Raw genomic sequence first — 18,020 nt, forward strand, 5'->3', positions numbered from 1 at the left:
AAGATTTCAGGGGTATTCTCTCCCCATTTCCCTCAGAAAGCTCCTCTGTGACACAGACTTGAAGGAACATAAGAGGGTTTAAATGCCCAAAACTAAGTTTTATTTTTCGATGCCATAGGAAGCTAAGGGATGACATGGCTGCTTCCAAGAGTTTGAGGGACAAGAGAGGACTGGGGGAGCAAGACTTCCTCGGGGCCAAGCCCCCCAGCTGCCTTCTGGGCTGAGGACGGGGCCTGAGATCCGAGCCCCAACAGACCCAAGGCTGTGCTGAAGAGGTTGATAGGGGTAGAGCCATCTGTGATGAGGGTTGATTTCAGGCCCAAGCTCTGGAGCAGTTTTACCTGAAGGGGCAAGACGAGGGCAAGAAGACAGTCAGACTCGGTCCCTTCTCTCGTCCCCTTGGCCACCTCTCTAGGACGGGCTGCCATCCATTCTGGTCTGACACTGCAACTGCCCCCAACCTCTCTCTAGATGCATCTGCCTCCCCAGCTCTGCCTTCTGGGTTCCAAGCCTGGTCCCAAGACACACACACACGCCACCGGCACTGTCCCCACGCTCACCTGCATCTCTGGCCCTGCCACGGCCAGGTCCCGGATGGTGCTGGGACCCAGGGCCTCCGTCATCTGCGTGAACTTCTTCACCTCCACCTCGGCCAGCTGCTGCGCCTTTTTCACCTCCAGCTCCAGCTGCGCCCGGGCATACACGAGTTCTAGATCTCGCACTTTTTGTACCCGCTGGAGCTCAGCCGCCTGGAAGGGGAAAAGCCAGCATGCTTTGGATCGTGTGACCCGTGGGGACTGGCCAGCAAGTGACCTCGCCAGCATGCCCACAGGAACTGAGGTGGAAGGGCTGGAATTGTAAACTCATAGTGAGTGAGGTATGAACCCTGGCTATGCCACCTTTGAGATAGAGACCCCGGGAGCCCCTTCATCCAGGCCTCCACCTCTTCATCTGTAAAATGGAATAACATCTGCCTTAATGGAATTTCAAACATGAAATAAGATCATGCATGTAAAACATATGCACTACCTGGCACAAAGCGGGCCAGGGTCTGAGCAGGTTTACACGGCAGATGGGTGTAACAACCGTCTTTACAGGTGTTAAGTGAACTAATAGAGGGCAGAGGACTTCTATGTGAATAGGGCTGTGTGGTAGGATGCGTGGTGTCCTCCTGGGACTGCAGTGATTGGGCCTCTTCCAGATCCCGGGGCCTCCCCCTCCCATGGGCACCAGCCCCACTGACCGTCTCGATGGCCAAAGCCTCTGCCTTCAGCTTGGCCTGCAGCACGGAGCCTTCTCCCTCGATGCGTGCCGCCTCCGAGCGGGACTCAGCCTCCGCCTTGGCAGTACCGGTGCTCTCCACAGCAGTGCTGGAGGGGGCAGCAGCAGTCAGGGAAGACCCAGGGGAAGGCCCCGCCCCGCACCCTTGGCCTTGACTTTCACACACACACACCTGCTCCCCCCACCAGCTGCTTTACAAGACCCTCAGCAGGCAGCTGTCTTTTCCACTAGTTCTTGACCCACCTCAGCGCCTCCAGCTCCAAGAGCTCCCTGCGAGCTTTCTCGGCTTCGGATTGGTCCAAAATCTTCTGCCTCTCAAGCCGGCCACGGGCCTCTTGTTCTAATCTCTGAGCCTCGTGCCTGGATGGGAGAGAAGACAGGGAATATGGTGGTGTGGGGCCAGAGCTGGAACAGAGGTTCCAGGAACAGGGACCAAGGTACTTGGTGCCCAGGACAGACCCTGGCCCATGGGTGCGCTCAACATGCAAACGGAAGACATGTGTGCCCTGTGAGCCTGGCCTGTAGGCTCGGGGAATTCAGGGTTGACGAAGGCCCCTGCTTTCACACAACTTGCCTTCCATTGGGGAAAAAGCAAGGAAACGAGAAGTTCACACAAGTTCCCTGAAAGTGAGTGACCCGATAACGACTTGGCAAAGAGGATACTGCTTCAGTGAGGGTAGAAAGAAAAGGGGCTCTCCGAGGAGGGGACGTTTGGGCTGAGGCCACAGGAGAGGCCTGCCTCTGAGCTCCCAGCAGGAACCCTCGGGGCAGAAGGAGCAGCCAGTGCAGAGGGCTTTAGGGTGGGAACCCAACTGTGCATTTAAGGAGCAGAAAGAAGCTGGAGGGCCAGGAGCCCCGGACCAGCTGGAAGGTGAGGTGAGGGCAGCTGAGCTGGACCCCGAGTGCCAGGAGATCACAGGAATGAGCCACTTCTAGCACAAAGCGAGAAGCCACAGGAGCAAGATGACATCTAGTCACCCATGACGTGGGCGACCCTGTCTGCTGGACAAGGGTAACAGCATGCTGACCATCAGGGGACGCCATGCCATCCAGGGCCCAGCAGGGGGCTGGAGATGGGGACTGGGCAGGTCTGGCCCTTGGTGGGCATGGTGGGCAGCTGCCCTCACTCACTTGGCAGCCGCCTCCTGCGAGTTGGTGGTGATCTCAATGGCCAGCTGGACGCTGCGCTGCAGGGCGTCCCGGGTCCTCTGGTCTACGGGCTCCACCGACTGCACGTCCACGCTGCTCACCACCAGTCCGTTCTGGGGGAAGACGGCCCGGTCGCGGGGCTGGGGCAGGGCCTCCCCGCCAGGCCCCTTGGCCTCTGGGCTCTGAAAGCCGAAGACGGCCGTGCGAATGATGCGGGCGGAGTTCTTGTGGAAATCGTCGAAGGTGACGGATGCCACGGCCCCCCGCACCCGGGACGCGATGGCCTTGCAGGCGTCCCCCACGAAGTCTGGCACCGAGAACAGCTTAGCCATCTCCTGGGGGTCCTTCCGGTCAAGCAGCTCAAAGTGCCTGTGAGCAAAGAGGCCCAAGCAGGGAAGCACTTCCCTCAGTTTTGAGTGGGACTCCCACAGCCACCTGCCCTGGCTGACCAGATAGTCTCTCATCACAGAGAATGCTGAACAGTCCCGCTCTCTCCCCCCAACCCCGTGTGCCAGGCAAGGTCCTCAACACTGACACATGTCCCCATCTGATTCTCTCAGCCTCCCTTGGTAGGGGAGGAGTATGATCCCCACTTTACAGATGAGGAAATAGAGGTCCAGAGAGGGTAAGGGACAGGCCCGGAGTCACACAATATGTGACAAGCCAGAAAGCTGAACCCAGGCAGGGTGGCTCCAGGGTCTATGCTCTTAGCCGTCATGCTGCAGCACCCCCAAGATGTCAGCACCCCATCTGCCTGTCACAGTTCTGGCCACCCAGCCAAGAGGTGAGGAACATGGGAGCTGTGGGGCATCTCTTCTGGGTGTGACTCATCATCCCCAGCTCCAGTCACAGCCATTCGAGCTCTACGCACAGGACAAGGGTCTGATTCTCACTGCATCCTTTCGACAGCCTGTAACATTGATGGTCATGTGCCATCCTCATTTTACAGACAGGGAAACTGAGGAAAGTTCCAAGTCACTTGCTCAGGTCCAGAGCTAGCAAATGGCAGGGCCGGGTGCAGACCCAGGCAGGGGGCCCCAGAGCACAGACTCTGCACCACCTGCCCACTCCCACCCACTCCCACCCGCTTCGATCTTTTTATAATCTTGCAGTTATGTTTGGCTGAACCCATGCTGGGAGTTTAGGTGGGGAGTATCCTCCTTTCATGTCCCCCAAATCCTGCTCCCAGGAGGTGAGCCCACATCTTCCCTGTCATCCCCCAGGGGCATCAGGCTGGATTTGCAGGATCCCCTGGCTGTCCCTCTGACCATGGCATAGAGCCGGGCATTTTGCCCTCATTCTGAGCGCAGCCCTTCAAGGAGGCACCTCTTGTCTCAGGGTTCTCCAGGGCTGCCCCAGACGTGGCCCTCGCCACCTCCTCCCTGCCTCTCACCAGTTGTAGGCGAGCTGCAGCTGCAGCCTGGCATGGTCCGCAGTTTCGATGGTGATGACATCTGTGAAGAAGTCCGGCCCAAGCAGCAGGCAGAGTGCACGGCGGGCGTGGGGACGCTTGGGCCGCCCAGCCGAGAGGGACAACACTGTAAACTGCTCCTCAGGACCCAGTGTCACCAGCTCCGGCCCAAATACCACGCTGCAGAGGGGGCTGGGAGTCAGACACCCGCAGGGCCTCTCCCACCACAGGCCCCGCCCCCGCCCACGGCCCCGCCCACGGCCCCGCCCCCGGCCCGCCCCCTCACCGAGCTCTCTTCGCTCTGTAGTCGTACACCTGCACCGCTGCGTTGTGAGGCACGCGGTAGCTGACCACGCGGGTCTTGTTCCGCGAAGCAGAGGGCTGAAGGGTTGTGGTCACCCCCTTCTCACCCCTGTCCGCTAGAGGGTCCTGCCCCTTGCGCAGCAGCTCCTCCACCCCAGGAGGCAGCTCCTTCTCCCACAGGACCTCGTCCTGAGTCAGCATGTAGGTGCTGCCAATCACAGCGCGCACCTTGAGAGAGGAGGGTAAGCACGGCTGTTACCAGGAAAGGTGAAAGGAGACAGTCGCACCCAGCCGTCCTGGGGCAGAGCCAAGGCAGGGGTGGGTAGTGGAGCGCGGTGGTTCCACACAGTCTCTGGAATGATGCTGCGCTGAGCTCTGCCACCCGTGGGTGACGTCACCTTGGACAAGGCCCTCCATCTCTGCGCTTCCTTCCTCATCTGCAGAATGGACCCGACAGTGGCTACCTTATAGGGTTGAGGAATGAAGGACGTATCCTGTGTCTAGTGCTGAGGACTTGGCATATGGTAAGTGCAGGGTATTATTTCTTCTGGAGTTTTCCCTTCATGGGGGCAGCTTGGAGCGTGTCCTAGGGACAGACGCAGTCCCAGGAAAGAGGTCGCACACACTAACACTGCCTGGATTCTGAGCTCTACTTCTAGGCTGGATTCTTAGAGAAAGAGGTCAGAGATGTGGTCCTAGGTCAAACTAAGGTCAAGGTTTCAGGTGAGGGGGCAAGGAGAGAGGATTCCACCAGGATCCGGGCATGGGGGTGGGGTCAGTTCTTACTGTCCCCATGCCACACCCCAGCCAGACCTGTATGCCAGGGGCCAATCTGCAGAGTTCCCACCCTAGAACCTGCTTCCCCTTCTCCCTTGGGGGCTTCTACACTTTGAAGTTAGATATTGAAGACAAAGGGAAGGCAAGTACTTCCCAGAATGCCCTTCCACCTACCAGCCTCAGCTGCTGCTATCAATGCCGCACCAGCACACAGCAGGGACGGTGCCCGTCCCTTGGCTGTTACCTTTCCAGTCTTGACGTCCTGCACGTAGATGCCCTCATTCTCGTCCAGGGGAATGGCTTGACGCTCTTCCACCACCTCCACCTTGGCAGATGGCACATACTCCAGGGGTCCACGGATGAGCCAGCGGTCACCGGCCTGGCGTGAGACCATTTCCTCGTCCTCACCCTCCTCCACGGGCTGCAGGGCCCTCAGCAGCAGCCCCTGCTGCTCTGACAACACGTAGACATCCTGGATACCTCGTTCCAGCCTCTCTCCCGGCTGCAGGAAAAAAGACTTCTCTCCCTAGTGGGGAGACATGCTGTTAGGAGCTGTTGCCACCCAGGGTTACCAATACCTCCGCTGGCACGTCCCCCAGCTCCATGCCGCTGTGGGCTTGTATTGAGGACAGAACCCCGAAAAGCACCCTCCCTAGCTCTACACGGAGTGTTATCTGGACCATTAGGCTGTCTCCAAGTGCCTGCAGATCTCATCTGGTCAAACCTACTCTTAAAAAGTTCTGTGAGGGCAGCTGGTTGGCTCAGTTGGTTAGAGCGCAGCGCCACATGGCTCGTAACACCCACGTCGCTGGTTCGAGTCCCACATGGGCCAGTGAGCTGCGCCCTCCACAACTAGATTGAAAACAACGACTTGACTTGGAGCTGATGGCTTCTGGAGAAACATACTGTTCCCCAACATTCTCGTTAAGAAATAATGTTCTGTGAACCTGGATTCTCACGAGTTCAACAGCTAAGAACTAACCTATTGTTATTCCTCCTTCCTACCAGGCTTTTTCTCGGGATGGTGTAGTCTGGCATTGGCAAACTCTGGTCTGCCACCTTTTAAAAAAATATATCTATCTTTGAGATATAATCCACATGCCATAAAATTTACCCATTTAAAGTCTATAATTCAGTTGTTTTAGTATATCCGCAGAGCTGTCCATCCATCACCACTCCCTCATTCCAGAACTTTCATCACAAGAAACCCTGACAAGAAACTCTGTCCGCAGTAGCAGTTACTGCCCATCCTGACCCCTCCACCAAGTATGAACCGATTTCCTTTCTTTATGAATTTACCTATTCTGGACTTCTCATCTAAACAGAGTCACACAATATGTGCTCTTTTATGTCTGGCTTGTTTTGCGTAGAGTGATGTTCAAGTTTATCCATGTTGTAGCTTCATGAACTTCAGTTCATGCTCTTTTTATAGCTGAATGGTAGTTCATTGTATGGATGTACCACAAGTTTTTTTTATCTATTCATCAACTGACTCATAGACATTTGGGTTGTTGCCACATTTCCTGCCTGTTTTTGCAACTTAACCGTTACAGGAACCCAGCAGCACGCGTTCGCTGACCAACTGTCTATGCTGCTTTCACAGTGTGATGGCACCGCGCTGGCAAAGCCCAACATCACCCACTGGCCCTTTCCAGAGAAAAATTGCCAACGCCTGCTGGTCCACTGTATAGTTCAGAGAGGGGATGAGGTAAAGGGTCGGGATGTAGGATGACAGAGTTTCCAAAAACATGAGAGAAAGAGTTTCTGGGGCAGGCCCAGGGGGTGCTCCCAGAGGCGGAAGTGACTCAAGGTCAGGGGCCACTGGGAGGTCAGGGTGCGTGTCTCAGAGCTAGAACCGAGTGTGCAAAGGCACAGGAGCCAGGACAAGCATGGCGCTTCCACAATATGCACGTGGGGGGGAGGAGGAAAGGGACAGAGGTCCAAGATCCTCGTGCTGTTCGCGGGCACGTGGCCTCTGGGGGGTGGGGCGGAGGCGCTTACCTTGACCACGCGCTTCTGCCCCAGCTGGTTCTTGCCATCCTGGCCGACCGGGTCCAGAATGACGCAGTAGTTGCGGGGCCCCAGGGTGGTGATGGGCACGACCCCCAGCACCTCCTCGTGCACATCTGGCACGTGGGCCTCTGTGTCCTGCACCGTCACCAGCCACTCCTCCCCAGTTTTGCGGGTCACTCCCCTCAAGTCTCGGAAGTTCTGCCGAGCCCGGAGGTGCAGGGCTGTCTGAAGAGCAAGATGTCGGGGTGTTGGGAGTAACCCCACCTTCAACATCCCCAGGGGACCCGGGAAGCCCACTGGCCCCCCAGATGCTCCCAGGTGTCAGTGACAGGTCCTATTAGCCAAGGAGGACTTTGTAACCCTTTCAGAGGACCCAGGATACTCCTCAGGTTATCTGGTGGCCCTAGAAATAGTGCTTCTCTTTCCATCCATGTACTTGCCACCATCTCTGCCACTCTGAGCGTTCCCTACCCGAGGGTCCCCTACCTGCTACCCCCCAGAACACAAACCTTTTCGGTAAGGATCACGGCATCCACCAAATCCAGAACCTCCTCAAACACTGCGGGGAGATACGCACCCACGGCGCGGACCAGCCATTCTTCCCCTGGGCCAAGGGCAGAGGTAAAGGTCAAGGTCACCCAACCTGCTCCCTAGCCACCCCTTCCCGAAGCGTAGACAACAGGGAACCCGCACCTCTTCGAAGGTGGGGAGAAGACATTGCCCCAGGCTCAAGGGCCTGACAGGTGTCCTGCGATTTATTCCTTTCTTTGAGGCTAGAAGGAAATTCACCCTTCCGGAGAAGACGCCCTTCTAAGTGCTATGCCAATACCTGCTATGGCTTCCCTAACCTCCAAAGACCAGCTCTTCCCTTCCCAATAAATGGGCAGCAGGCTGCCTCCACTGGAGCTGTAGGTGTTGTTTAGTTAATTGGAGAAGGAAGAGGGCCCGGGGACCAGTTCCAGCCTTGCCCTTCCAGGCCATAAACCCAGGCAAATAAGCTAATTTCTGCACCTCAGTTCTGTTATATGGAAAACGGAAATAGTAGTGACTCAAGGTTGTTTGAGGACCCACTAATTATCTGTAAAACGTTCTGAACCACGGCTGGCACAGAGTAAGCAAGCACTTCTTGAAAGATGTCGTTTAATCCACATCTGTCATATGCCATTGCTACCTGCTTTGTTGATGTAGAAACAGACATGGCCGCTGACCCCAGCTCATGATAAAGGGTGGGGAGAGGGAAGAGACGTGTCACATGATCACGCTTTCAGGCTCAGGGTCCAGACAGGGCCTGGGTAAGGGCGGGGAGGGAAGCAACTGTGGGCAGCTCCCCCTACCCACAAGCTTAAGAGATGCCAGGGAAGCACTTACCCCCAACATTCCCCCACGTCCCCAGCAATGGAGGCATAGCCTGCCCACCAGCCTCGGGGCCCCTGGGAAACCCCACCTGTCACCCTCTCCTTGCCGTCCCGGTCCCGGCACTCCTTGCGAGCCCTCAGCCGCAGAGCCTGGTTCTGCCTGATGACTGTGGCCTGGATGATCTCCACGACCTGCACCTCCTTCTGGGGGATGTACGTGCCTGGGGGGGGGGGGGAGATGAGGCAGGGGTGAAGGTCAGGGCTGTGATGGGAAGGCAGGAAGACCCGGACCCCGATGGCGGATCCATGGAAAGCACTTACCAGGTCCTTCAAATAGCCACTCATCTCCTGCAACGACCCTGTCTCCGTCGTTATTCTCAAGATCCAGCAGTGCTTTAAGGTGGAGGGCGGTGTTGGGCAGAACCACCTGCAGTGGGGTGATGTCCTAAGAGGGGAAGAAGGGGAGTGGGCATTCAGCGTCAGGACCCCCGAGTCAATCCTGATGCCTTGGGGGTGAGGTGACGGCATCGATCTTTAAGTGGCCCAAATAAGACCCAGCGTGGAATGTACAAGGCAGGGGTTGTCCCATCTGGTCTGAAGAACTAAGAGAGTTGACAGAATAAGAGGACGCCACTGCAGACGAGCCAAGGACACACTGTCCTCTACAGAAAGTGCTTCGAAGTTGTTCTGAACCAGAAACGTAGGCGGGAAACTGAGGGCTTAATGGGAGATGTGGGAGAAATATCTGGGGAGCTGAATAAATGAATATCTCAAGCCCTAGTGAGCACTGGGGCCCTCTAGAAAGTGTAAGGAGATGGGAAGGTAGAAACTGCTAGAACAGGCACCCTGTAAGCATGCGGCTTTGTTTTCAAGGTTGCCTCCTGGTCATACGGGAGCCATGGTACTCCAGGCAACACATCTCCTTCCATCCGGAAAGGACTTCACTTGATCTTTGATCTGAGGGGTGCAGGAAAGCAAGGAAAGAAAAGCTCATAGAGGCTAAGGGCCATGGCCAAGGTCACACGACTAGCAAGGAACAGAATCAGGACTCAAACCTCCGTCTCTAGTGATACCTACCTGCTGCTCCTCACTCCGCAGAGGTGGCTCTGGGCAAGGAAGGTCAAGTAACACTCCTCAAACCACTGACCACACAGTGGGTGGGGGGAGGGAGCGCTGGCGGCTTACTGCCCAGCAAGCCCTTCTTACACACCTTACGTGTGTGTGGCACTCAGCCGGCTGTGGTGGGGCAGGGCATACCCCTGTCGTCATGGAGTTTAAATTCCAGCAAGTGGTAAGATGTAGACACAGACCGTTCTCTCTAAGCAAACTGTGGGCAGTGCCAAGGGAGAGAGCCTGCAGAAGCTGAGGTGAGGGAGAAGTTGGGGAGACCCTCAGCAAGCATCTGAACTGGGGCTCAAAGGAAGAGCCACCTTTTGATACAAAGGTGTGGGAGGAGGAGGCGGGAGACTTATGGGACGAGTCGTTTTTCACCTCCCACATCTGCTGTCACGACTTCCTATCTGTTCTGTCACGAATCCAGGCTACCTTTATCTATCCCTGCCTCGGCCCTCATCCAAGCCACTGACACCTCTCATCTGGATGATGGAAATACCTTCCTAATTGGTCTCCTGCCCACCAACCGTGTCTCCTTCCAGTGCCTCCCTCAAGCCTTTGAAGGCTGGCTTCCAGCTTGGGGGACTGGGTCCCCAGTAGTGTCACCAAGGAAGCGTAGGAATACGGGAGAACAAGAGATTTGGGAGTCAGGGAGAGTGTTCGTTTGGATATCCAGTATGAGGTGGGTGAGACATCCAGGACAGGGCTTCCTCAAGGCAGTGAAGGTACAGGGTTGGGTGTTTTCAACACAGACGAAGTGGTCACGGCCATGAGAGCACAACAGGGCACTCAGGAGATTCAGGACAGAAACTGAAGGCTGACAGGGCAGGGAGGAGGGGAGGCATCTAAGATGGAAGAAAGATCCACAGACCAAAACATAAAGACATGTTTTAACAAGACAGCTGATCAATCATGGATGTGTTTGACGGGGCCTGTGAGACACAGAATGACTGTCAGCTGGACCTGCCGTGTGGATGTCCTGGGGCTTCATCAGAGTGAGTTCAATGGGGGCAGGGCAGGGCTTGGGAAGCAACAGGGCAGAACAAGTGCAAATGGCCATCGGAGAGTAATGGGAAAGAGGAAAGATGGCGCCCGGCTGCCGGCCGCACAGGAGGGGACCCCACACAGGGAAAATGGCAAATGTCCTCCAGGACCTGCCTAAGGCCACACTCTCAATCTGCCCTCCCACCCCTGTATGTCTCCAACAACCCCCGAGGTGCTGTCCCTCTGCCAGAGCCCTGGGTGCTACTGTTTCCTAATGGGCACAAACAAGGAAGGACGTGGCCGTGACCCTGCTGACGGCCATCCTGGGACCCGAGGAGCAAGCCTGCCTCCACATCGGACCAAACCCAAGAAGCCAGAGATGCGAAACTGAGATTTATTTTCCACTGTGGAGCACACGTCATCTGAAACTACACCTAAACTATTTAAGTGGATGGGCCAACAAATTCCTTTCATTGTTTAAACTAGATTGAAAAGAATTTCCCATTGTTCACAACATAAAATAATCATGGATACACACACACACACACACACGAGTAACTAGGAAGACTATAAACGGGCAAGGAGGGGAAGGCAGAACAGTATGGAAAGAGGTGGGATGCCCGCCTTCTCAGGCCCAGGACTGGGCTCAGGTGCCGGGCTCTGGTGCCCTCCCATCTGAGCCTGGCCCTGTCTCGTCCACCACCATTGTCACTGGCCACCAGCACCTGACACTGAGTGAATCAAGTGCTTCCTCTAGCCTGGTTGATGAGGTGGTAAGCTGGGCTGGCAGCCCTCAGAGGCAGGGCAAGTCTGTGTGGGCACGTGAGGAGGGGGATGTTTGGGAAAGGTGAGTGGGTGGACGATGAGGCAATGCTGCCCCTGCCCCCTCCCATGGCCCCAATTTGTTTTCACTCCAGAAGGCAGTGTGGAACCCTAGGACAAGGTAGCAGGGCAGGTACAGTGGGGTACAGGGGGGCTGGTACAGTGGGTTATGGGGGAGATATAGTGGGGTACGTGGGGCAGGTACGGTGGGGTACAGGGGAGGTACAGTGGGGTACAGGGGGGCAAGACAGATACCTTGTCTAATACCTCCCCTGGGTACAGGGGGAAGGGTTCCTGGGCCAGCCGGATCTCCAGGTCAGCGTGGCGGAGCCGCACTTGCCCTGTGACATCGAACAGCACAGATCCCTGGGCATCCCGGCACACCGGGTTGGCCACCGTGCAGTAGTGGCGTGGGGGGACAGTCACCATGCGTACAGGGGCAAACAGGACCCTGTTGGAGGGTGAGATAGGGTGTGAGGACCCAGGGAACCCCCACCTCCATTCCCAGAGGAGGCAGTGAATGGGAGTGAAAGCTCCGTGTCACCCAAGTGAGGGCCAATCCAAGCAAGAGATGGGCAATGGTGCCAGCAAGACCAGCAGGCCCTGCTCAGCCCCACGCCCCCCACAGCCCGGCCCTGACACCAACCTCTCATTGTCCTGCCGGATGTAAGTCTTTGGCCCAACCTCCACCCGGGACACATTACTGTTCTGGTCCAGCACGTGGATGTAGTGGTACGGGGGGATTCGGATGATGGACTCCTCGGTCGCCATGGTAACTTGAGCCCAGGGCAGCATCCAGAGTGACAGCCAGGTGGGGAGAAAATACAACAAGATGAACACCAGGGGCCTGGGATGAGGGGATGGGCTCTTCTTCCTCCTCCAACTATTATTCTACCCTTCACCGCCCCCATGCCCACCTCTGCCTTGCTCCTTCCCACCATTACCTCTGCCAAGAACTGCCTGAGGCAGTAAAGCACAGAAGCCCAGGGCTCTGGGCCAATCCTGTCCGGCCTTCCCAGCAGCTTTACCTCCCAGAGCTGCTTGCAGCACTGGAAGGGGCTTTAGATCAACACTTTCCCACTCTCCAACCCCATGGTGAGGGAGAGCTGGGCTCCGTCTCTGGAGCTGGTGTGGCCTTGGCCAGCACAGTGTGTGTATGAGGGTACGAAGGGGGGGCAGACGGCCTTTATTTCAGGGAATCCTGAGGGCCTCAGCTGGCATTCCAGCTATTCAAACCTTAGCCCATAGCCCAAGAATATTTGCATGATCTTTGCCTGCGGCCCTCCCAGCCCCGGGCTTTAAGCAGCCCTGGAAGGAACTGTTCAGACCTGAGCACGTCTCAGGGAAGAAATCCCTGACAGAACTGATGCTTCTGGAGCATCAGCGGGATTAGAAACAGCACATAGTAGTCCAGTCCCTCCCTTCCCCCCTTTCTCTCTGGTCTGTTGACCCCCTCATCTCCCTGCTCTCAAGGGTGAGGGTCGGTGAGAAGCGGAAAGGGGCAAACGAGTACTGCGTTTTACACACCCCTGAATCCTACGTGGTTCTGAACGGCCCAAGCTCAGAAGTGTCACACCTGCTGCCTAACTGCCATCCCTGCCTCAGTGCCTCAGGGGCTTCAGACATATGCTTTTGAGTCACCCAAAGGCAACCAAGTTTACTAAGCAATTCAAAGCCTTGTTTCTGAGACTTCGGTGACATTTTGAAGCCACCACCAGAAAGGAGTGGCATCTCACCTACTCCACCATTTGTACAGCTTCCAACCTGAGAAATGGGAAGCAAGGAGGAGAGAACTGGCACAGGAAAAGCAGGAGCCCCGACACCACAGACCAAGGCGAGGCCCAAGGAGTTTGATTTGATCTACGTAACCTGTAACATGTCAATGTGGGGGGTTAGAAACTGGGAGTTTTCACAAACTCCCAATCCCCACATTTCTTGGAGATTTGGCTAGAGCCAAGCAGCAGCTGTGCCCTTTCGATGTGACACAAGCTTTCCCGCTTACCACAGTCCCCAAGCCCTGCAGTCCTACACCTGGTCCATTGCGCTCACATTACCGGCCTGGCTCCTGTGTAAAACCTTCCAACTCAGTGTCCTCCAACTGGACTTTCTACAATGATGGAAAAATATACTAATTCTGTGCTGTCCTTGAACTGACCACATGTGGCTATTGGACACTTGAAATATGGCTAGTGTGACCAAGGAACTAAATGTTCATTAAAATCAGCAAGTGTGGCTGGGTGATCCCATTTAGACAGTGTAGCGCTAAGTCCCAGTTAGGGGCAATGAGTCATTCAAGACCACACAGCAAGTTAGTGGCACTACGGGTCCTGATGGAATGTCTGGCTCCTGTCTTTCAGCGGCAGCACGGCACACGGTTAGGGGTGCAGATCACAGACTGCCTGGGCGTCCCTCCAGTTCTCATCTGCTGCTTCCCTGCCCTGCGCTGTTGCCTTAGCTGTTTCCTCATTTTCCAAGAGGTTACAGATGTTTTCCTGGTACACTTTCCACATCAGAGGATGTTATTCTGCTCCTCATTCTTTTATCTTGCAACTTTGTATGTATGGGATTTGACCTTGATACTTTTCTGTTGCCCCTTTTGTACAAGTGCATTTCCCTGAACTTATAGGAGAGGGGCTTTTCTAAAGCCAGAGCTCCCCCTTCTGTTGATTTCAGGCAGTGTCTGAAAATACGAGGGCTGGCTTTCTAGTCTCAGGGTTCTGTTCCCCCCAGCTCTCATCTGGACCTTTATTCACCCCCCCCCGGGGGGGCTGGGACTGCCCGGATCTTGGTTCTGGCCCTTACTGGATGGGTGACCTTAGACAAGTCCCTTGCCTTCCCTATAACGTGGTTCCTTGCCAATAAACTGGGAATGGATACGACATCTACCCGTTATGCAGACTGAGCTAACTAACCATTAAGCACTTGGAACAGAGCCTGGCTTTGCAGAAGCACTGTGTATCTCAGTGCTGAGACAAGCAGTGGCCTGAGGTCTTCCCTGTCCATGTAGAGCACGTGACCCAGCCCCTCCACCCCCAGGCTCCCTAGCTCATCTGGCATCTCAGCTTCAACTCTCTTTTTTTTTACTGGTCGAGAAGGTGGCAAACTTTGGGCCATCCCAGCTGTGGGGCTACAACAGCAAAAAAGGGGCATCAGGCAGCCAAGTGAAGTCTTTTCCAGTTGTTCCTCTGCCAGGTTTTCTGCGGGTGGAAGCCTGGCCAGGAAGCCAGACGGAGGGAGAGGAAGAGCTTGGGCTATAGGTGGCCGTGTGGACATGGCTGGCAGGCACCACAGGGAAGCTGTGAGCTCTAGAAGGCCACACTGGGCTAGGGAGCAGGCTCCGGAAACAGCCTCCAGTAACTCCTTGTTGGATGACCCCCCCACCCCTCTGGCTGATGACTCGCCACCATCTGTCACCCCAGCTGGGCCCAGCCCAGTCAGGGGGGCTAACAGGCTCCCCGCTCAGTGGCTCAGCTGACAGTCATCCTTCTAGCTGATCCTGCCTTTTCCGGGGCCACGCCCTTGCCAACTACCCTTGTTCCAGTACCAAGACCTGTCTTCTGTCCCTGACCCCCATCTGTGCTGTGCCCTCCCCCCGGACCACCTGCCAAGGTCACCCAAGAACAGGCTTGGCCTTTTCACTCTGACCATCTACAGAAGTGAGTTTCAATACAGAGCTTCTCAGGGGATCTGGGAAACCATGTGACTTGGGCAGCATGTTCATAACAAATCTAAGATTTAGACTCTGTGGTTTAGCATGTGACATTTCCAGTCAAAGCATTTTACTTCCACTGTATCGGCGCCCTCAAAAGACAATGGTTAAGGATTGTGCTGCCCTTTGACCTTTGGAAGGTCCTGTGCAGACCTGAGTTTGGACCCCGCTCCTCCAACATCCCCCCATCCTCCCTTCAGTGCCTGCTTCTGAGATCTGCCCTGTGGTTTGCTCTCTGGGTACATGTCCAGACTGGCTCCATCCCATTGCCCTCAAATGTCATGTGGCTCCTGTAAGAATCAGTCAACTTTCACCCAACTTTCACCCAGTCTGAGACCAGCAGCTTCCTGGCGGCCTAAGTCCTCCCCCCAGCCACACACAAAGAAAAGAGGGGTTGGGAGGGGGAGGATGAGCAGAGAACGGAATGCGGCAGAAGCTGGGTTCATCCTCTCATTAAGAAGCAACTCTTCACCTATATCTTGGCTCCAAAGTCAACTTATGCTACAGCAAAATTGAATTAGGAAATGAGTCATGATCTATCAGATCTGCAGGGCTCATTGTGAGTAGCTAACAGTGAATCTTAAACGGCAGGTGCCTAAGTGACCAGACACAGTGTAGGTAGGTCTGCAGAGAGCAGCAGGAGTCTCACCTGGAAGCTTGTTAGTAATGTGGACTCCCCGGCCCCACCTGAGAGCTGCTGAATCAGTCGGCGTCTTAACTAAACCCCAGGGACTCAGGTGCACTTTGGAGCCTAAGTGGCTCTGGTCTACCGCAGCCATTCCCAGCCCCAACTACAATGGAATTACCTGGCGATCTTTCAAAACCACCCACCTCTGGGGATTCTGATTTAATTGGTCTGGGTGGGGTCCAAGCACTGCTGTATTTAAAAGCTCTGCCGCTGACGCAAATATATATAATAGCAAGAATTGAGTTGTCATACTGCTATTCCAGGGCAGGGCACTTGATTTGTCCCCCACCAGCCTCTTCATCCCCAGGGCCAGGCCAATGCAAGCCCCTCATTCCAAGCCCTGGGCGCGTGGTCCAGGCAGGCCTGAAGTTGGACATCAGTGACCATCACCTTTATCAAGCTTCTTAGGAACATGCACACACGTGAAGTTCGGCATTGACAGGTGCCCACCTTGTTTCCCTTCACTGATTTCAACATTCTAGTGTTTGTGTAGGGAAGCAAGAGTCACGTGACTCGGGCCCTGCAGAGAGGCTGTTTTCATCAGACCGCTTCCCAGTTTAGGGAAATCTAAGGAAATTATTTCTCGCGTTACCGGACGACAGTGGAAGTTCTTCAGGATTTGTCTCACATAAATCACTTTTTTTTTTGGCAGCCAAATTTTAGGAACTTTTCTTCCTAGGAAGATCTTATCTGTGGGAAGAGCAGCTCTGCCCAATCAGAATGGCCTGGTTTTACCGCCACCGGACCTCCCAGATGGGACAATTAGTGCCAAGCAACCCAAGCCCCGGGCTTCACAAGCCCTGATGTGGATGGAGGTTTTCTCAAGTCGCCCAGTCACAGGACTCGGTTGGGTGTGCTTCCAGGCCGAGGCCTCCTGGAGAGACTCTGGAGCCTGTATCTTCGGCAAGTGCTCCCAGACAACTCCGCTTATTAAAGAACTCAATTTGTGCCAGGTGTTAAGTACCTTTCGTTAACTCATTTAATCCTCACAAGGACCTGGAAGTTAAGAACCTGCTCAGGGTCACTTAACCAAAGGTGGAAGCCGGAATTCCACCCCTGGGGCCTGGTCTGCAGAGCCCCCAAACGCGAGGCCGCTTGTCACGCACAAATGTCTGTAAGATTCTAAACCTTGAGCAAGAGCTTGGGCGGGGCCAGGTACTCTCCAGGAGATACTGCCAATCACAGTTCAAAGGTGAGCATTTTCCGCAATCTGGGAGGGCAGCACTCAACAAGGCCTGTTACCAAGGAGCCCTCAGCTGTCCCTGGGTCATTCACACAAGGTGGGTGTCACACCTGCTCGTGGCTTTGGAGCTGCCCTGCCCAGAAAGCACCACCCCAGGGCAGGCTGTGTGCCAAGGGCGGAAAGAGGCAGGAGTTCCCAGGGAGTCAGCTGGCACCCCTCCTGACAGCTAGCCTTTCCCCCAGAGCCCAGGGGTCTCCCCAGGCAAGGAGAACAACGCAGGGCACTTCTGCCTCAGCTACCATCCCCCACCCCTGCATGCTTTACTCCGGAGAACCACGAGCTCCAGATTTACCAGGCTGGTGGGTCCAAACGAGCTTCCTGGTTTTCACTTCCCCCTCACAAAGAGAAAAGCCTTGCTCACCAAACTCCACACCTTCTGGAAGTGAAGCCTGCCTTAGGCCTACAGCTGGCACACTCCTGAGTGGGGCAGCATGAAACCCTCAACAATTGGCAGCGTTAAGAGATCTCAATGGGTACGAGTCACATTCTGAGAGGTCGAGGGGACTGGCCAGAGCCCAGGTCCCCACGGGACGGGAAAGATGAGTACAGCAACTCCAGGAGGGAGTCTGAACGCACCCCTTAAGCTTCCTCTGTACCTTCTGATGTGAGAGCTTGAAGTCAGACAGGCCTGAGATTTGGGGGCTGAGGAGTGTTGGCAAGATCATAAAATGATCTACCTTCACTTCAAGACACAAAAACTCTAACAAGGAAAGCAAAACCTCCAAGGCCGAGCCTCCACCCACCTTCTCGGCCCTCCGCTTCAGAGAGGCCCCACCTGCCCCAGAAGGGAGGCCCCAGCGGGCAGGACAGGGGGAGAGAGCCTGGGGGACACAGCCCCCCCCACACACACACACACTGGTTCGGGGCTTCGGGGCCACTACCAAGTACTCACAAACAGCAGTGTTGCCGCCTGCACTCCTCAGACCCGGGCACCTCCTGCTTCCAGCCCAGGAGGTAACACTTCCCGGCAGGGTGGGGCAGGGACGGCCTGGGGGTGGGGCTTGGGCATTTAAAGGGCCCCCGCAGCTGCTGCTTTTTCTTCTCTGGCGGATTTGGCGGCAGCTGAAGGTACTGCCGCTTTCGGCGCTCAGAAATCCCCTGCTCAGAGCCAGCTGACCTCCGGGAAAGAGGCTGGCTAAGGTCAGAGGGCCTCAGGCAGGGGCGGATGGAGT

General features: G+C 55.6%; 1 protein-coding gene across 2 annotated transcripts; it reads right to left on the minus strand.

Annotated features, from left to right (window-relative positions):
• Positions 1–77: 77 nt before the first annotated feature.
• MVP (major vault protein) lies at positions 78–17,981 on the minus strand. 2 transcript variants are annotated; one of them, XM_019754722.3, is made up of 15 exons: positions 17,741–17,981; positions 11,855–11,984; positions 11,464–11,659; positions 8,611–8,734; positions 8,379–8,510; positions 7,444–7,538; positions 6,923–7,159; positions 5,166–5,447; positions 4,128–4,372; positions 3,824–4,021; positions 2,413–2,799; positions 1,525–1,641; positions 1,244–1,370; positions 561–749; positions 78–341 (listed from the first exon to the last, which is right to left on the minus strand). In XM_019754722.3, the coding sequence occupies exons 2-15, from the start codon at positions 11,977–11,979 to the stop codon at positions 123–125; spliced, it is 2,673 nt and encodes an 890-aa protein (XP_019610281.3). In that variant the 5' UTR covers positions 11,980–11,984; positions 17,741–17,981; the 3' UTR covers positions 78–122. The 2 variants fall into 2 exon arrangements, with proteins under 2 accessions (XP_019610281.3, XP_074178699.2); XM_074322598.2 differs by having other exon boundaries at positions 11,855–12,015; positions 17,740–17,981.
• Positions 17,982–18,020: the final 39 nt, after the last annotated feature.

This window comes from Rhinolophus sinicus, chromosome 10 (assembly GCF_057876585.1).
Source record: "Rhinolophus sinicus isolate RSI-liver-muscle chromosome 10, RSI-T2T, whole genome shotgun sequence".
Lineage (NCBI taxonomy): Eukaryota > Metazoa > Chordata > Mammalia > Chiroptera > Rhinolophidae > Rhinolophus > Rhinolophus sinicus.